Source organism: Bubalus kerabau, chromosome 16 (assembly GCF_029407905.1).
Source record: "Bubalus kerabau isolate K-KA32 ecotype Philippines breed swamp buffalo chromosome 16, PCC_UOA_SB_1v2, whole genome shotgun sequence".
NCBI classification, from domain to species: domain Eukaryota; kingdom Metazoa; phylum Chordata; class Mammalia; order Artiodactyla; family Bovidae; genus Bubalus; species Bubalus kerabau.
In genome coordinates, this window is record NC_073639.1 from 69,360,800 (window position 1) to 69,378,174 (window position 17,375).

At 52.7% G+C, this 17,375-nt stretch overlaps 1 protein-coding gene across 3 annotated transcripts in view; it reads left to right on the forward strand.

The window, feature by feature from the left end:
- KIAA1671 (KIAA1671 ortholog) overlaps positions 1–17,375 on the forward strand; it is a 185,731-nt gene that overhangs the window by 118,628 nt on the left and 49,728 nt on the right. The window contains exon 1 of one of the 3 annotated variants that reach the window (XM_055550862.1): positions 1,284–2,299. The exons of the other annotated variants lie outside the window; for them this stretch is intronic. Coding sequence (XP_055406837.1) covers positions 2,015–2,299 — 285 coding nt within the window. The 5' untranslated portion in view covers positions 1,284–2,014. Of the gene's footprint in view, positions 1–1,283; positions 2,300–17,375 lie in introns of those variants that run through there. 3 annotated transcript variants of the gene reach the window in all.

The following is a 17,375-nucleotide window of genomic DNA, read 5'->3' on the forward strand; positions in this document are numbered from 1 at the left end:
TTACAGGGTCCTGCTGGGCTGTGAGCCCTCGAGGGCAGGGACCATCCTCAGGCTCTGTGTCCAGCGCCCACCCCAGAGAGGGCAGTTTCCAGATGTTTACATGAATGAGTGGAAGAATGAGTGAGCAAACAAACATCCATCAGGACTGGGAATCCAGAGAAGCAGAGCTGCGTCAGCTGCATTGTCAGAGATACCTCCATGAAAATCTTTCTCAAGTGAGGCCCTTTGATCAGTGTCTTAGGGAGCAAATATTTATTCAGAACTGAAGGTGACGTGGGTGGGGAAAAGCTCTTGGGATGCAGTCAAACCGATCAAAGTTTCACTCTTGGACTTGGCGTTTGAACAATAAATATTTATTGAGCTCTAGCTCTGGACCACGCGCCGCATCAGACCCCGAAAAGGGGCGGAGAGTGGGGAGGAAACAGCCCCGGGCCACAGCCTGGTAGTATAGCCTTGCTGTGTGACCTTGGGCCGGTGAATCTACGTCTCTGAGTCTGCGCCTGCTCATCTGTACAGCAGAGGGTCCATCCCTGCTGGAAGGAGAAAGCTCCTCCAACACGCATGCCTCCCTTCAGGATCCGGCTGCTGCTCCCCCTTGCCGACAAGCACCCACTCCAGTCTCAGATGCTTCTGCCTCCCATCCCCAGCCCTCCTTCTCCCCCACCCCCAGTCCCAACCACTCCAGCTCCACAAGGGTTAAAGCCTGGGAACTCATGTGACCCAGTATAACCATGAATCATTCCTGTTGCTCCTGTGCGGAGACTGCCTGCCCAGGATGGGGCAGGTGCTGTGCCCTGGGTTGCCATGGCAACTCCACCAGCACTGAAACACAGCCCAGCCCAGTTCCTTCCTTGGGGGGCCTCGGGGGCTGTTTCACCTGGCTGGGTGTTGCCTTTTAGGGAGGAGGGAGAGAAGGCTGGAGAGAGAGAGAGAGAGAGAGAAGGAGCTTAGGGAGGAACAAGTGGAAATTGAGACAGGGCGGGGGAGGAACGAGAGGCTGGGAACCTGACAGAGAAATGGACCGCCAGAGGGAGACAGACTGACTGCCGGCCACAGGTCCGTCACCCTGGAGGCAGTTTCCCAACTGTTCAGCCTTCCCGGGGCCACCGGGTCTTCCGACGCACACGCTCACACGCGCCCGCGTGCACGCACGTGCAGCCCCGCCTCCCCCGCTGAGCTGGCGGTCAGCGCTGCAGGGCGGGTGGGCTGCCTGTCGAGCACGTGCAGGCATTGACAGCCCCGCGGGACGGTGAGCCAGCGAGCTGGGACTTGGGGGTGGGGGGGAGAACAAATGGGGGCGGACGTCAGCTCCCTGGGCGGCCGCCTCCCCGAGGCCCCTCCTGCATTCCCGGGCGGCGAAGCCCCTCGCTGAGAATGGGGGCTGATGTCATCCCGGGCTGCCGAGCCAGGGGGGGAGCCAGGGGGGGCCCTGGGGCCCCGGTGTGGCTGCCTCCGGAAATGAGCTAGCTGCCCGCCGGCCCACAGGTTCGGAAACCTCCCCCTCCCCTGGCCGGAGAAAGGGAAACCTGCATGGGCCAGGTGAGCCGGGGGGGCCCCCCCGCCGCGGACAGCCACCTGCCTGGGGGCGAGTGAGGACCTCAGCGAGGGTTCCCCGGGGGCCGCCGCCTCTTCCTCCCCCACCTCGCGGAGGGACTGTCACACCCCGAAGCCAGCCAGTGCAGCAGCCCAGTTCCTCAAAGCTTGTCGTCACTCGAGCCAGCCAGCCAGCCGGCCAGGCCGGTGAGCACTGGGAACTGGATCTTGGAGCCGCAGGCGTGTTTACTCACAGCCCCAGGGGGTTGGACTCTCGGCCTGATCTCAGCGGCCCGTGGATGCCCCTGGCCGCCGGCTCGGCGGGTGTTGATCTGCTCCCCGTCCAGCTACTGAAGAGGTGGCTACCTTTCCTCTCCAGCGAGAGCCCAGAACTTCCCCGAGCAAGCGTGCAGCAGGGGGACCCGAGAGGACTGACCCTGGCACCTCACTGCCTTCCTCCCTGCCTCGCCCCACCGGCCCCATGGATTACCTGGGCGACAAACTCACGGTGGCCCAGAGCCACGTGACCCAGTGGATGGGGACCGTCCGGCGGTCCTTCCAGGAGGCCCTCAACCTGGTGACCAGCACGGTGGGCCCCGAGCGGGCGGGCGGGGAGCCCTCCGGACGGACCCCCTTCAAGCGCACTTCATCCTTCCGACACCTGGCTTCCCGGAGCCGAGAGTCTTTCCGCCGCTTCTCGGCGCGAAGCCAACAGAGATTTTCTTCCCTGAGGAAAAGGCAGCCGGATTCGGAGCCCCCAGACCTTGTAAGCTTGTTATTATTTTTTTGTTTGTTTGTTTTAAGTATTAAAACAACAGTGAGAACTCCTCCCTGCCAGTGCTCCCCCTCCCCCACCCCAGGGAAGTTGGCTGGCGGGGGTGGGGCATCCCATCAATCCAGCCAGGGAAGTTGCTTCTTCCGGGATAGTTGTCCATCCAGCCAGACCGTTTCCTGCTCCCGTGCCTGGGAGAGAGGCGTGCAGTGGTGGTGATTCCCCTTGACGGTAGGCGCGTGTGCTCGCCCGAAGCCATCAGGACGTTTATACCAGGTTCAGCGTCTCTGTATACGGGGCTGGCTTTGCCAGTTGATTTATCCTTAAGTGTTTGACACTCCAGCCCGACGCAAATGCTTCCTATTTTTAGGGAGGCTTAGTTGGCACCTGCTCTGTCTCCTCAAACACTCTCCTGGGGTGGCCGAGCGTCCATGTCACGTGCGTATAGAGTCGTGGCTTTTGTGGTCTTCGAGCCGAGCAAAACCGGGAGGTCTCATCTGATTACCCGAGGTGTAGGGCAGGACTGCCCGCTGGACAGAGCGGCTGGGAGTGAATGGGCCAGGATGGGCCAGAGGAGGGTAATCGGGGTCCTGAGATTCAGCAGCTCCCACTCTGGCAAGCTTGATGGAGCTCGGGGATCAGGGTGGAATGACATCTAATGATTGAGAACTCAATCTGTATCCAGGTTGTTGTTTTTTTTTTTTTTCCTCAAGGACCTTGCTAATGATTTGAAGAGGTGGAGCTGAGCCCAGAGAGGGAAAGACACCTGCCTGGGGTAGTGCAGGGAGTGAGTGGCAAAGCACGTGCTGGAACCCCCAGCTTTGAACCCCACTCAGGGCTCTTTCCAGCCAAGCTTCTATAAAAAGATTTCTCCAGACTTTCCTGATAACTTCAAGGAAGCCCCTATCACAGGCCTTCAAAGAGAGAGGGTCTCCTGATGGTGTGACCCAGTTCACAGGAGACCAAAGCTGGATGAAGTGCTGAGCCGCCTCCTCCCCTGGGTTCAGCCTTGTGATAAGTCCCGGTTGTCATTTCAGACCCAGGGTTGAGGGAGCCATGGGGTGCACCAGGCTCTGAGCCAGCCCTCTGTGCATTTGAGGTTGCAGGCGTCCCCTCAGCTGGCCCGAGAAGTGTGGTGATTCTCCTGGGGTCACACAGCAACCAGAGCAGTCAGGTGCTAACATACGCCTCGTGAAGATGACATCGCCTTTCCTCCTGGGTCTGTGCTGCTTTGTGGCTCGGGATAAATCAGTGGGGCCAGAATTTAGAAGACAGATTCCCCCAACCCAACCTCTGGGACAGGTGACTTGGTCTCTCGGTCATTCCTTCTGTCCCTCTGTCTCCGTGTCAGTTTCCGTCTCTGTGTCTCTCTTCTCTTTCACTCTTGTTCCCTCCCTGGCAATTCAGTTAAGGGCCTGGGGCTTTGGTAACATTCAGCTCCCCACTGTTTGGCCCTGGGCATGGGCCAGAGTCCCCCAGGCCTCATTGCCCTGCTCCCCAGCTTGGTGAATGAATGAATGAGTGAACGAAGAGAGGGGCCTGGCAGGGCCTTTGCCACCTCTGTTCACTGTTGCCTGGCAGTGCCTCCCTCAGCGCTGATGCACGCTTGATAAATCTGGGCTGAATTAACTTGGTTCCTTCCCATTTAACTTTCGGCATCTACCAGCTGGCGCAGGGGTTGGAAGCTTGAATCAAACCCGGCCACATCCTGGCAAAGGGGCCCTGACTCGTTCTCAAGCCTCAGTTTCCTCCTCTGTCAACCAGGGAGAACTGGGGGTCATCAGGTTGACATGGGTCCCCATCGCGGGCCCGGGCACATAGTGGGTGAGCACCGGGAGACGCTTCCTGTCAGGTGCCCCAGTGTCCTGCCTCCCGGGGATGACGGCAGAGTTGAGGTGGAGATGCAGGCTCTTTTGCAGAAGAGACTCCTGGCTGTGACTCGTGGCTCTGCTCCTTCCCAGCCGTGCAGCCTTGGGTACACTGTTCCCCGCTCTGGGCCTCAGTTTCCTCATCTGTGAAATGGGGATGTCCTCATCCTTTACATTTCCCATTGCAGCCACTTACGGGCCGTGACCTGCTGCCAGGAGACACATGATGCCTGTGTAGCCCTGCTTAGCACTCAGTACGTGGCCTGTCACCCAGTATGCGACAGCCGAAACCTTTTCTCTCAAACCATTCCTCCAAAGATTCCCAGTGAATTGGAAAATCCACACTCACCCCTCTCCCCTGGGGACTTCGCTTCAGTATTTGTTTTACGGGAGGAAACTTTTCAAAGCCACAGACAATTAAGAGTTAGGAGACACCTGCAGGAGCCTGAGCTGGGGCTGGGAAGGGGGCCGGATTTCAGTCTTTGGACTCAAACTGATACGTGATTTATCTAAATAATCCTTTCTGTTCCAAGTCCTGCCTCAGGCTTCTATTTACTCAGAGCCCAGCAGAAAAATCTCTGGCAGGCAGAAAGCAACCCTGAAAGGCGTGCCCCGAAATGCATTTCCAAAGGCAGCCTTGAAATAATCTGCTAATGGCCTGCCTGGGCGTCTGCCGAATAAAAGGGGGGAAGAGGGTAAATAATCGCATTGTCTCGGAGCGACAAAGGCAGGAAGAGGCTCGTCTGTGCCGCAGCCCAGGGCGAGCCTGAGAACAAGCCCTGCCAGAGAGGTGGACGGCTAGCGGAGTCCAGGCAGAAGGTGCCAGAACCCAGGCGCAGCGGCAGCGCCACGAGGCCAACACCCTGAGTCAGTGGGAAGCCGGGGGGTGCGGTGGGGTCTCCAGGGCCGAGGGGCGTCGGCAGACGCCATCAGTTCAGTTCAGTTCAGTCGCTCAGTCGTGTCTGACTCTTTGCGACCCCATGAATCGCAGCACGCCAGGCCTCCCTGTCCATCACCAACTCCCGGAGTCTACCCAAACTCATGTCCATCGAGTCGGTGATGCCATCCAGCCATCTCATCCTCTGTCGTCCCCTTCTCCTCCTGCCCCCAATCCCTCCCAGCATCAGAGTCTTTTCCAACGAGTCAACTCTTCGCATGAGGTGGCCAAAGTACTGGAGTTTCAGCTTCAGCATCATTCCTTCCAAAGAAATCCCAGGGCTGATCTCCTTCAGAATGGACTGGTTGGATCTCCTTGCAGTCCAAGGGACTCTCAAGAGTCTTCTCCAACACCACAGTTCAAAAGCATCAATTCTTCATCTCTCAGCCTCCTCTGTGGTCCAACTCTCACATCTGTACATGACTACTGGCAACACCATAGCTTTGACTATACGGACTTTTGTCAGCAAAGTGGTGCCTCCGCTTTCTGATACACTGTAGGTTTGAAAATTCAGGAACCATCTTCAAGGATGAAGGGCTTGCCTCTAACACTCACCCCATGCCATGTGTTGGCGTCCCAGTCGTCACCGTTGACACCTTGGGCCTGATCACTCCTTGGGGTATGGAGAGCTGTCCTGTGGATGCATGAAAGATCATCCCGGCCTCTGCCCACCAGATGCCAGGAGCACCCGAAACTTGACAACCAAAACTGTCCCCAGACGTTGCCAAGTGTCTCTGGGGGACAAAACCACCACGCTTCCCCCAGTTAAGAACCACTGCTGGGTGCACCTTGGTTAGGGGGACTCTGCATCTGGGGTATCCTCCCAGTGACCTGAGCTGGGGAAGAAGGGCAGGCCCCTCTTTCTTGCCCGGAGTTGGTCTCATCGAATCCGCACAGCTCCCCTCCTTGAAGGATATGTGGGGTAGCCCCATATTTCACGGATGAGAGATTGGAAGCACGGAGAGGTGAAGGGAAGGAGTCTTCAAAGGGTTTGGAGGAAGAACATCCCAGCAGCAGGAAAAGCAAGTGTGAAGGCCCGGAGGCAGGTCTGTGCTCAGCATGTTTGAGGAACATCAGGGAGGCCAGTGTGGCCGTAGCACAGCGAGTAAGTGGGCGAAGGTAGAAGACTGGGGGGAGTGGGGCCAGGGCATGCAGGGCCTGGGGGCCGCGGTGAGGACAGCGTGAACTTTTAGAACTGCAGGGTGATAAGTACGAGAGTGGTGAGGAGAACAGAGTAACAATTGTGGTCGCCAATTACCGTGTGCCTACTGTATGCCCTGCCCAGGTTGTCAACGTTTCTTCCAGAGACCTGGGCTTCAGGGGAGTAGGGTCCAGCTGTCACAGCCCCCCTGCATCTCCTATTACCTGTGCCAATGCTGCCCACCACCGCCGGTCCAGAGCCCGGACAGGTGCCCTGGTCTCAGGACACCCCTTGGGGCGTGGAGCTGGGGTGCTGGACCTCAGTGCACCACCACCCCCGCCCGGCAACCTGGAGCCCGTCTCGCAGTGACCACACCTCTGCTCCGGTGTGGATGGTCAGGCAGGACGGGCCACCTTCTCCCGGGCTGACTGCACCCAATTCCAGGTCACTCTTCACCCTCCTGGCAGCAGAATGATGTCACCCTGGAGAACAATGCTCTTTTCATGGTCCAGTAGAGGTGGGGGGCGGGGTGGGCAAAGGCTGGGCCCAGAGTCAGTGCCTCTGCGTGAGACCTGGAGAGCAGGGCAGGACCAAGGCGTGGCTGCCCCCACAGGGCTCTGCTTGTGTGAAATTACGTTGAGTTCCTCGCCCCCTCCCTCCCCTAAAAAAAGCAGGGTATGCTCACAATCTGTGGAAAGTACAGAATGCCTGAAAAAAAACAAAATCCACTTGTGATTTTTAACGTCCATGGAAACCACTCTTGGCATTCGAGTGCCTTTCCTGTCTGTCTTTTCTCCTCCCTTTCTCAAGCAAAGTCCCCCACCTTCTGTCTCTTTCTGTCCTTAAAAACATGCTGGTTTTGTACGTCTCTCATAGAGACCTGTGTTAACGCCTGGGTCACACTCGGCCGTGCACAGGCTCCTGTGTGTATTCACCCCTCTGCCTGCACCCTCGGGGCGCTCCCCATTTGGGGTGATCAGGAAGGACACTGTGAGGGCGGCCCTGGGTGGGTGTGTCTTTGTCCAGGTTTCTGAGGGGTGGGTAAGGTGAAAACAAGCCCCCTTTGGGTCTCTGCGACCTGAGGGCCCCTCTGTTACTCTCACTTTCCCTCTTTCAGCGTTTTCAAATCTCAGATGTTTTGTTCAGACAAAGTGCCTCTGGCTCTCCTCATCAGGAAGTTGGAAATTTCAGGAAGGAAATCTGGATCGCTGCATATCACAGGGAATGGTGTATTTTTGGATTTCAGAAAGAATGGGGTCTCTGGCAAGGAGTCACTGAGATCACGCCTTGCGAACAGGAAGGGTGTATCGGGTCACTTACAGTGAGCCACTGGTGAACGTTTAATGTTAGCCGGGTCTTTGGGGGAAAAGCCCCAATTTGTATGTAGCGTTTGCCTATTCCCGTGGTGTAAATACTCCCACCAGGGCCCACTGCAGGGTACCAAATAGCTGTCCTTATACACGGAGCTGGGAAGAGATGTGCAGTACATCATCATTATACACAGCAGTCTTCTGTATGTCCAGGGGGCTGCGTTCCAAACCGCCACTAGATGCCTGAAACCATGGACAGTTGTTCAGTCGCTCAGTCGTGTCTCACTCTTTGCAACCCCATGGACTGCAGCACACCAGGCTTCCCTGTCCTTCACTATCTCCCAGAGGTTGCTCAAACTCATGCCCATTGAGTCATTGATGCCATCCAGCCATCTCATCCTCTGTCGTCCCCTTCTCTTCCTGCCCTCAGTCTTTCCCAGCATCAGGGCCTTTTCCAAAGAGTCGGCTCTTTGCATCACATGGCCAGAGTCTTGGAACTTCAGCCTAAGTCCTTCCAATGAATGTTCAGGATATACTCAAAGAATACATCCAGTATATTGAATGAATATATCCAGTCAATATATACTATGCTTTTCCTATGCATATGTGTACCTGTGATAAAGTTTAATTTGTAAATCAGGCATTGTAGGAGAGGAACAATAGCTAACAACAAAACAGGACACAGCGCACCACCATCGTGTGGCGACAGTTGTGTGAACGTGGTCTGTCTCTCAAAACCTCGCATTGTGCTGTACTCATCGCTGCTCTTCTGGTGACGATGTCGGATGATGAGATGCCTCCGTAACGAGATGCAATAAGCAGGATGACGGAGGCAGTGCCCCGGACTGTGCGTCTGCCGTTGACCTGACCATATGTCAGGAAGAGGGTCGTGCACTTTGGGTCATCCTGGATCACAGAGCCATGACGACGATGGTGGTGGGTGGGTGTCAGGCGCAGACGAGGGACGGAGTGAGATTTCATCACGCTACTCAGGAAGGCGCACAATTGAAAACTTGTGAATTGCTTATTTCTGGCACTTTCCATTTAACATTTTTGGGCCGAGGTGGACCGTGGGTAACTGAAACCACGGAAAGTGAAACTGCAGAGGATGGCGTGGTGCCGAGGGGATACTGTGTTCACCGAACAGATTTCAGTGGATAGAAATGATCTAAAGACTGCAGATCGTAGTAAAATGCAGTAGTTAGGAAGTGTTGAGGTTTGACTACTCCTTGCCTTGGCTTTTACTAGGATTTATTTAATTATAAGTTTATATCATTAATGTTTAGTAATGGCTGTGCTTGGCAGCTGACTCAGAACTGACCCCTGAAAAGTTCGCGGTTGTGACTATACCTCTGTGATTGTGTCTACGCCACTGTGGGTGAGGACAGTGAGCTGTGGGTTCCCGGAGCTGCGGGTTTGAATCCTGATTCTGCCTCTGGCTTTGCTGTGGGACTTGGGGGAGGTGACTTAGTCTCTTTCCGCCTCTGTTTTCTCTTCTGTAGAATCGGGCCTGTGATACCATGCGAGTCCACAAACGTGCCGGAGACTACACTGACGTAAGGCACACGCAACACTTAGCGCAGGTCGAGGCAAGTAGCAGGGTCTCAGTTAATGTTTCCTATTACTTTGCCAACAAAGGTCCGTCTAGTCAAGGCTATGGTTTTTCCTGTGGCCATGTATGGATGTGAGAGTTGGACTGTGAAGAAGGCTGAGTGCCCAAGAATTGATGCTTTTGACCTGTGGTGTTGGAGAAGACTCTTGAGAGTCCCTTGGATTGCAAGGATATCCAACCAGTCCATTCTAAAGGAGATCAGCCCTGGGATTTCTTTGGAAGGAATGATGCTGAAGCTGAAACTCCAGTACTTTGGCCACCTCATGCGAAGAGTTGACTCACTGGAAAAGACTCTGATGCTGGGAGGGATTGGGGGCAGGAGGAGAAGGGGACGACAGAGGATGAGATGGCTGGATGGCATCACTGACTCGATGGACGTGAGTCTCAGTGAACTCCGGGAGTTGGTGATGGACAGGGAGGCCTGGCGTGCTGCGATTCACGGGGTCGCGAAGAGTCGGACACGACTGAGCGACTGAACTGAACTGAATGTCATCATCATTTGTTTAGTGCTTGATAATTGAAAAAAGCACATTCAGTTGACTGCAGCCATGAAATTAAAAGACACTTGCTCCTTGCAAGGAAAGCTATGACAAACCTAGACAGCGTATTAAAAAGCAGAGACATCAGTTTGTCGACAAAAGTCTGTCTAGTCAAAGCTATGTGGTCAAAGCTATGGTTTTCTCCAGCAGTCATGTACAGATGTGAGAGTTGGACCATAAAGAAGGCTGAGCACCAAAGAATTGATGATTTCAAATTGTGGTGCTAGAGAAGACTCTTGGGACTTCAAGGAGATCAAACCAGTCAATCCTAAAGGAAATTAACCCTGAATATTCACTGAAAGGACTGATGCTGAAGCTGAAGCTCCAATACTATGGCCACCTGATGTGACTCATTGTTAAAGACCCTAATCCTGGGAAAGATGAAGCCAAGAGGAGAAGGGGGTGACAGACGATGAGAGGGTTAGATAGCATCACCGACTCAGTGGACATGAATGTGAACAAACTCTGGGAAATAGTAGAGGACAGTGGAGCCTGGTGTGCTGCAGTCTGTGGAGTGTGTGTGTATATATATATATATATTTTATGTGATACTATTTTTTGTTTTTGTTGGCTGTGCTGGGTCTTCACTGTGATGTTTGGACTTAGTTGCTTGTTGCCATCTGTGATCTTAGTTTCCTGACCAGGTATCGAACCCTTGTCCCCTGCATTGGAAGGTGGATTCTTAACCACTGGACCACTTTAAGAAGTCCCTCTGGCATTTCTGTATTCACAGCGTGTATTTCTGTATTCTCCAACCTGCAGAGGAGACTACATCTCTGGCCAGGAGCTTGACTCCACTCTCCTGAGACATGTTGAGCCAGAGCCCCTGGGCCAAGTGCCTTTGGACCCCTGGCTCCCAGAAACTGAGAGAGGCAATGTTAGTTGTTTCAGCCACTAAGCTATTTGTTATGCAGCAATAACCAATACACATTCCTTCTCATTCATACCTACCACGACAGACAGTCCAGGGGTGGCCAGGGAGTATTACTTAATCCTCATCTCATAGACGAGTGAGTTGAGGTGGGAAGAACTCGAGGGACCCATCTGAGATCTGTGACTTGGTAGCCCTCAGAGTTCCCAACAGACACTTTTCTTGTCTCCGGGGTTCTGGCACGTAAGTGAGGCTGCTCAGCTGGTCTGGGCTCAGGGTCCTAGGGGCTTCTGAGCAACACATCCTTTGAGGAGTTGGCGTGATTCCCCTGGCATGGAAGGGAGTCCGCTTCTTGGATGCTGAGTGCTCCTCACTCCATTAATTCATCAAACTTTCATCATAAAGGCTGGGCCATAAACAGCAGTGAACCCCCCACGTGGATTTGAGAGCAAGGTGAACAAGCGCGGTTTTTCCCTCCTGCGTTGATTTCTAGGCCAGAGGAGTGAGCCCCCACCAGCTGTCCCCTGCCTTGAAAGGCAGCTCCTGAAACATAAATTATCGCCAAGAGTTCAAAAAACTGCAAAGTGTGTGGGTTTTTACTTTTGCTTTTTTAAACATAGATTGGGCATCCTTGTCTGTCCTTTCTTGATTGAGGGACAAAAACGTCTGGAGATGCAGGTAGAATTAGGTCAGTCCAGTTAAAAGCTTGGCTTCTGAGACTTCCCCTGTGGTCTGGTGGTTAAGACTTCGCTTTACGACACAGGAGGTAAGAGTTCAATTTCTGGTCGAGGGGCTAAGATCCCACATCCTTGGGGTCAAAAAACCAAGACACAAAATAGAAGCGAAATGGTGACAAATTCATTAAAGACTTTAGAAATGGTCCATATCAAAAAAAAAAAAAAAAAAAAAGCTTGTCTCCTTTGGACAAATCCTAGTTTGAATCCCAGCCTCGCCGCTAATTGGCCATGGGGCCTTTGGACAGGAAGCTTTCCTTTCATGATACTCACTTTCCCTGTGAAGTTCTTTCTTAGCACAGCGCCTGGAACCTAAGATGTGCATAATAAATCTTAGCTGCTATCATTCTCTTTACAACCTTGATGTATTAGTCAGATTAGGGTATGCTATATTTGCAGCAACAGACTGGCAACTCTCGACTCTTTTTAAAAATTAATTTTTATTGACGTCTAGTTGATTTACAATATTGTGTTAGTTTCTGGTGTACAACAAAGTGACTCGGTTTTATATATATATGTGTATATGTGTATGTATGTTCTTTTTAAGGTTCTTCTCCATATAGGTTATTGCAAGATGTTGAATATAGTCCCCTGTGCTATGCAGTAGTTCCCAACTCTTTTTTTATTTTTTATTTTTGGCCATGGAGCATGTGGGATCTTAGTTATCTGACCAGGGTTTGAACCCACACACCCTGCATTGGAAGTGTGGCATCTTAACCGTTGTACCACCAGGGAAGTCCGTCAACTCTCAACACAAAATTTTTCTTTTTTTTTCAATCTGAATTTTTTTTTGAAGTATTGTTTCTTTTCCCCAGTTTTACTGAGATGTAATTGACATATAATACATAGCTGTATTAGACTTTAACATGATGCTTTGCATGTGTATAAACTACGATGGTGTGATCACTCACCTAGAGCCAGACATCCTGGAATGTGAAGTCAAGTGGGCCTTAGGAAGCATCACTACGAACAAAGCTAGTGGAGGTGATGGAATACCAGTTGAGCTATTTCAGATCCTGAAAGATGACGCTGTGAAAGTGCTGCACTCAATATGCCAGCAAATTTGGAAAACTCAGCAGTGGCCACAGGACTGGAAAAGGTCAGTTTTCATTCCAATCCCAAAGAAAGGCAATGCCAAAGAATGCTCAAACTGCCGCACAATTGCACTCATCTCACACACTAGTAAAGTAATGCTCAAAACTCTCCAAGCCAGGCTTCAGCAATACGTGAACTGTGAACTTCCAGATGTTCAAGCTGGTTTTAGAAAAGGCAGAGGAACCAGAGATCAAATTGCCAACATCCGCTGGACCATCGAAAAAGCAAGAGGGTTCCAGAAAAACATCTATTTCTGTTTTATTAACTATGTCAAAGCCTTTGACTGTGTGGATCACAATAAACTGGAAAATTCTGAAAGAAATGGGAATACCAGACCACCTGACCTGCCTCTTGAGAAGCCTGTATGCAGGTCAGGAAGCAAGAGTTAGAACTGGACATGGAACAACAGACTGGTTCCAAATAGGAAAAGGAGTACGTCAAGACTGATATTGTCACCCTGCTTATTTAACTTATATGCAGAGTACATCATGAGAAATGCTGGGCTGGAAGAAGCACCAGCTGGAATCAAGATTGTTGGGAGAAATATCAATAACCTCAGATAGGCAGATGCCACCACCCTTATGGCAAAAAGTGAAGAAGAACTAAAGAGCCTCTTGATGAAAGTGAAAGAGGAGAGTGAAAAAGTTGGCTTAAAGCTCAACATTCAGAAAACGAAGATCATGGCATCTGGTCCCATCACTTCATGGCAAGTAGATGGGGAAACAGTAGAAACAGTGGCTGACTTTATTTTTCTGGGCTCCAAAATCACTGCAGATGGTGATTGCAGCCATGAAATTAAAAGACGCTTACTCCTTGGAAGAAAAGTTATGACCAACCTAGACAGCATATTAAAAAGCAGAGACTTTACTTTGCCAACAAAGGTTTGTCTAGTCAGAGCTATAGTTTTTCCAATAGTCATGTATGGATGCGAGAGTTGGGCTATAAAGAAAGCTGAGCACCTAAGAATTGATGCTTTTGAACTGTGGTGTTGGAATAGACTCTTGAGAGTCCGTTGGACTGCAAGGAGATCCAACCAGTCCATCCTAAAGGAGATCAGTCCTGGGTGTTCATTGGAAGGACTGATGTTGAAGCTGAAACGCCAATACTTGGGCCACGTGATGCGAAGAGCTGACTCATTTGAAAAGACCCTGATGCTGGGAAAGATTGAGGACAGGAGGAGAAGGGGACGACAGAGGATGGGATGGTTGGATGGCATCACCGACTCGATGGACATGGGTTTGGGTGAACTCCGGGAGTTGGTGATGGACAGGGAGGCCTGGCATGCTGCGGTTCATGGGGTCACAAAGAGTCGGATGCGAGTGAGCGACTGAACTGAACTGAACTGAAACTACGAATTGATTACCACAACAAGTTTAGTTAACACCCTTCCCTGGTGGCTCAGATTGTAAAGAATCCGCCTACCAATTCAGGAGACGCAGGTTCGATCCCTGAGTTGAGAAGATCCCCTGGAGAAGGACATGGCGAGCCACTCAAGTATTCTTGTCTGGGAAACCCCCTGGACAGAGGAGCCTGGCGGGCTACAGCCCATGGGGTCTCAAAAGAGCTGGACACGACTTAGTGACTGAACAGCAAACCTCACAGAGTTAACACGGTTTTTCCCCCTGTGATGAGGACTTCTAGGATCTGCTGTCTCCGTGACTTTCACGCAGCCCAGTATCGTTTAATGTCATCACCACGCTGTACGTTACGTCCCCAGGGTTTGTTCATCTCATAACTGGAATTTGTACCTTTTCACCCCCTTTATTCATCCCTCCAACTTCCACCCCCCTGAAGTGTTTATTTCTTGCTCACACAAAGTCCGCTCCTGGCTCCGTCTGTAGCCACAGCGTCTCCGGGCCGTGTGTGAATCTTGTATCAAGCCCATGTTGGAAAATGGGACTTCTTTGTAGCGGCGTCAGAGGGAAGAGGCTTTGGGTCACATCAGGGCGGGGGCTGTATCCTCCCGTTTCCCAGGTGGGGCTATCAAGGCACAAGGGGGACGCAGCTTGGGCACTTAGCCTGTGCCAGCCTCTGAGCAAAGCAGATGCCTTGTCACAGCCCGGCAGAATCGTCTGATTTTTGATACCCCCGATTCACAAAGGATAAAACCAAGACCCAGGAGGAGGACCTGACCTCGCTCACAGCCTGGACGGCCAAAGCCTCTTTTCTCATCCCTCAGTGGCCGGCAGAGCCCGAGTGCCTCTGTTAGGAGACGCCCGGTGCTGACCCGGCGTCAGGCCTCAGTGACACTGGCCCTCGGGGCTGGATCCTTCTTTGGCGGGTGGGGGAAGCTGTCCTGCCCTTTGTGGGATGTTGAGCAGCATCTGTGGTCTTGAACTAGTCCTTCCAGACTTTGCTAAGTGTTCCTTGGAGGCAGAATCGCCTGCGGTTGAGAACCACTGATGCGGATGGTGAGCATCACAAGCTATGAGCTGGGGTCCCTGCCAGGCCCTGGGTAACCACACGGCCTTAACCAGCGGACTCCAAGTGAAGCCAGGACCTCAGTAGCAGGACTTTGGAATTTACTGACTTTTAGGTAATATAACCTTTGATGCCTGCTGTCATTTTGGGCAAGTCTTTCCACACTGATAAAGCATTTTCCTTCAGCTACGAAATGGAGTGGACGATGTCTGCTGCTGGCGTTGTCAGGGAGACACGGGGTGCTTGTCAGGTGCTGTGGCTCAGCACATAGTCAGCACTTTATTGACCTTCCAGTTACAGCCTGTCACTTGGTGTGTGTGGGGGCAGGGGATGCACATTTCCTAACAATCGAACATAACCTTTCACGGTCTGTTGAATTTCTAATCCTATGTCTTCAGGCTCTACATCCAAATATTTGCTTCCTGCCAAAGCCAGAAATTATCCAGCAGCCCACGCTCCCGTCACTCACCAGCCTGATTTCTAGAAACGGCCCTTCCCCGGGCACACCTATAATTTAACATTTGTAATTCCTCAATTAGTAGTTAGCAGTCCATTCTTTTCTTCTTGGTAATTGCCCTCTGCTCTGGGGAGGGTGAAGGGGGGATGTGGGGGCTGTGCAGAGGTGGTTGCTACCTCCTCTCCCCCGCCTTCACCTACAGACATCTTGGCAGGAAGTGCCTGGAAGGTTCTGGAACCCATGGTTCTGGGTTTGAAGATTGCATAAAGGTAGCCACCCTGGTGCATCACGGAAAACTGAGTTTTGTTATCCGTAAAAATTTTTACGTGCGCTTTGGGAGCAGAAGGGTCGGGGTTGCTGATGTAGAGTCTGTCTTCCTGGAGGAGCTCCCGAGCCTCGGTTGCCAGAACGTCTAGGTTGTTGCAGCGCATGCCTTTCACGTTACAGCTGGGGAAGCCAGGGCCCAGAGAGGGAAAGAAACATACGCCAAGTCACACAGCAAGTCGGTGACAGACCCAGGGCCGGAGCGTGGGGTTTCTAAATCCAGAGTTGGGGCAGCTAAGGATATGATACAGTCCTCAAATCCCTGGTATCCATCAGAGTGGAGCAGCAGACATTTATTGAGCTCCTGCTGTTTGCAAAACTCTGCAGTCAGCTGTGTGAGACTCCAAAGGTAATGAGATGCCATTCGCACCTCAGGGACGTTTTCGGAAAAGTGACCGAGGTACATATATCCCAGCTATACAGCCTCGAACCAGCCGTCTCTCTGCAGCCTGGTGGTGGGCCTCAGTTTCCCTCTCTGTCCACGGAGGCTCTGGCGTGACCTTCTCGGGCCTCACCCGTGGAGCCAGCCTGGATTCAAATCCCAGCTCCTCCGTCTGCTGGTGTGAGACTTTCAGCCAGACTTTGAGAAAGCCTTGGTTTCCTCATCTGCTAGAAGGGAGTTCATAACCCTTAGCTTCCGGTGAGAGTTCCTTACAGTGACGAGTGTAAGACGCTGAGCAGGGAGCCTGGCCCTCAGTGAGCCCTCGTCACCTGCGGTCAATAATTGCAGTGCCTTCACTCTACCTGGCCTCCCTCTCCAACCACGAGGCGCTGCTCCAGGCTCTGCGAGGACCTTCCCCCCATGTGTGCACCAGCTGTTCCCTCTTCCTTCGAGGAGAGAGCGGGGGCACCAGCTCCCCTCTCTGTTGGGGGTTGGAAAAGGTTAAGCCTGTCCTTAAAAAGGCGCTGTTTTCAGAAAGGTCCTCCGCCTGCAGGTGTTCTGGGGGTCAGGAGAAGGATGGAGCCCAGCAGGTGGGCCTGGCGGCTCCCAGACTCCTTTGCGTCCACTTGGCCTGCGCACCCGCCTCGAGGGAGACCCCCCACCTGGAGCCCTCCCTGCCTCCACCTCCGAGGTGCTTCCTGCTGATGCAAGCATACTGGGGTCACTCAAAAGCACAGCTCATTAGGAAGGAAGCGGCAGCTCCGAGGTAGAGAGGGGGCATTCTGAAATGTGGCTGAGAGCAGAATACTCAGAGATTCTTCAGATCCCACGTTGGGTACATTTTTCCTTTTCTCATGCATAATTACAAGCCCTTTGGGAGGAGGGACTAGGAAAAACAAAAACAAAAAACAAACAAAAAACCCAGAGGCTGTCAGAGCTCTGCTCAGTGAGTTTCCTGATCTTTGCCTGTAACGTGGAGCCCCGTGGATTTGCAGCAGCTCAGTGCCGCCGGTGGAAGCATAATCCTTCCAGGTTTCTGAGCTGAACTGTGCAGCTTCAGCGGCGTCTGGCCTCCCAAAGCAGGAGAGTGGCGGAACCCGCACAGGGTGGTGACATCAGGCAGGTCTGGGTTCGAATCCTGCTGCTGCCACTTCCTCTGGGTGGGCCCTCGGCCAAGGGCCTTGACCTCTTAGAGCAGTGGTGACTCAGGTGGTAAAGAATCCGCCTGCAACGCGGGAGACCTGGGTTTGATCCCTGGGTTGGGAAGATCCCCTGGAGGAGGGCATGACAGCCCACTCCAGTATTCTTGCCTGGAGATTCCCCATGGACAGAGGAGCCTGGCAGGCTATAGTGTGTGGGGTCACAAAGAGTCGGACATG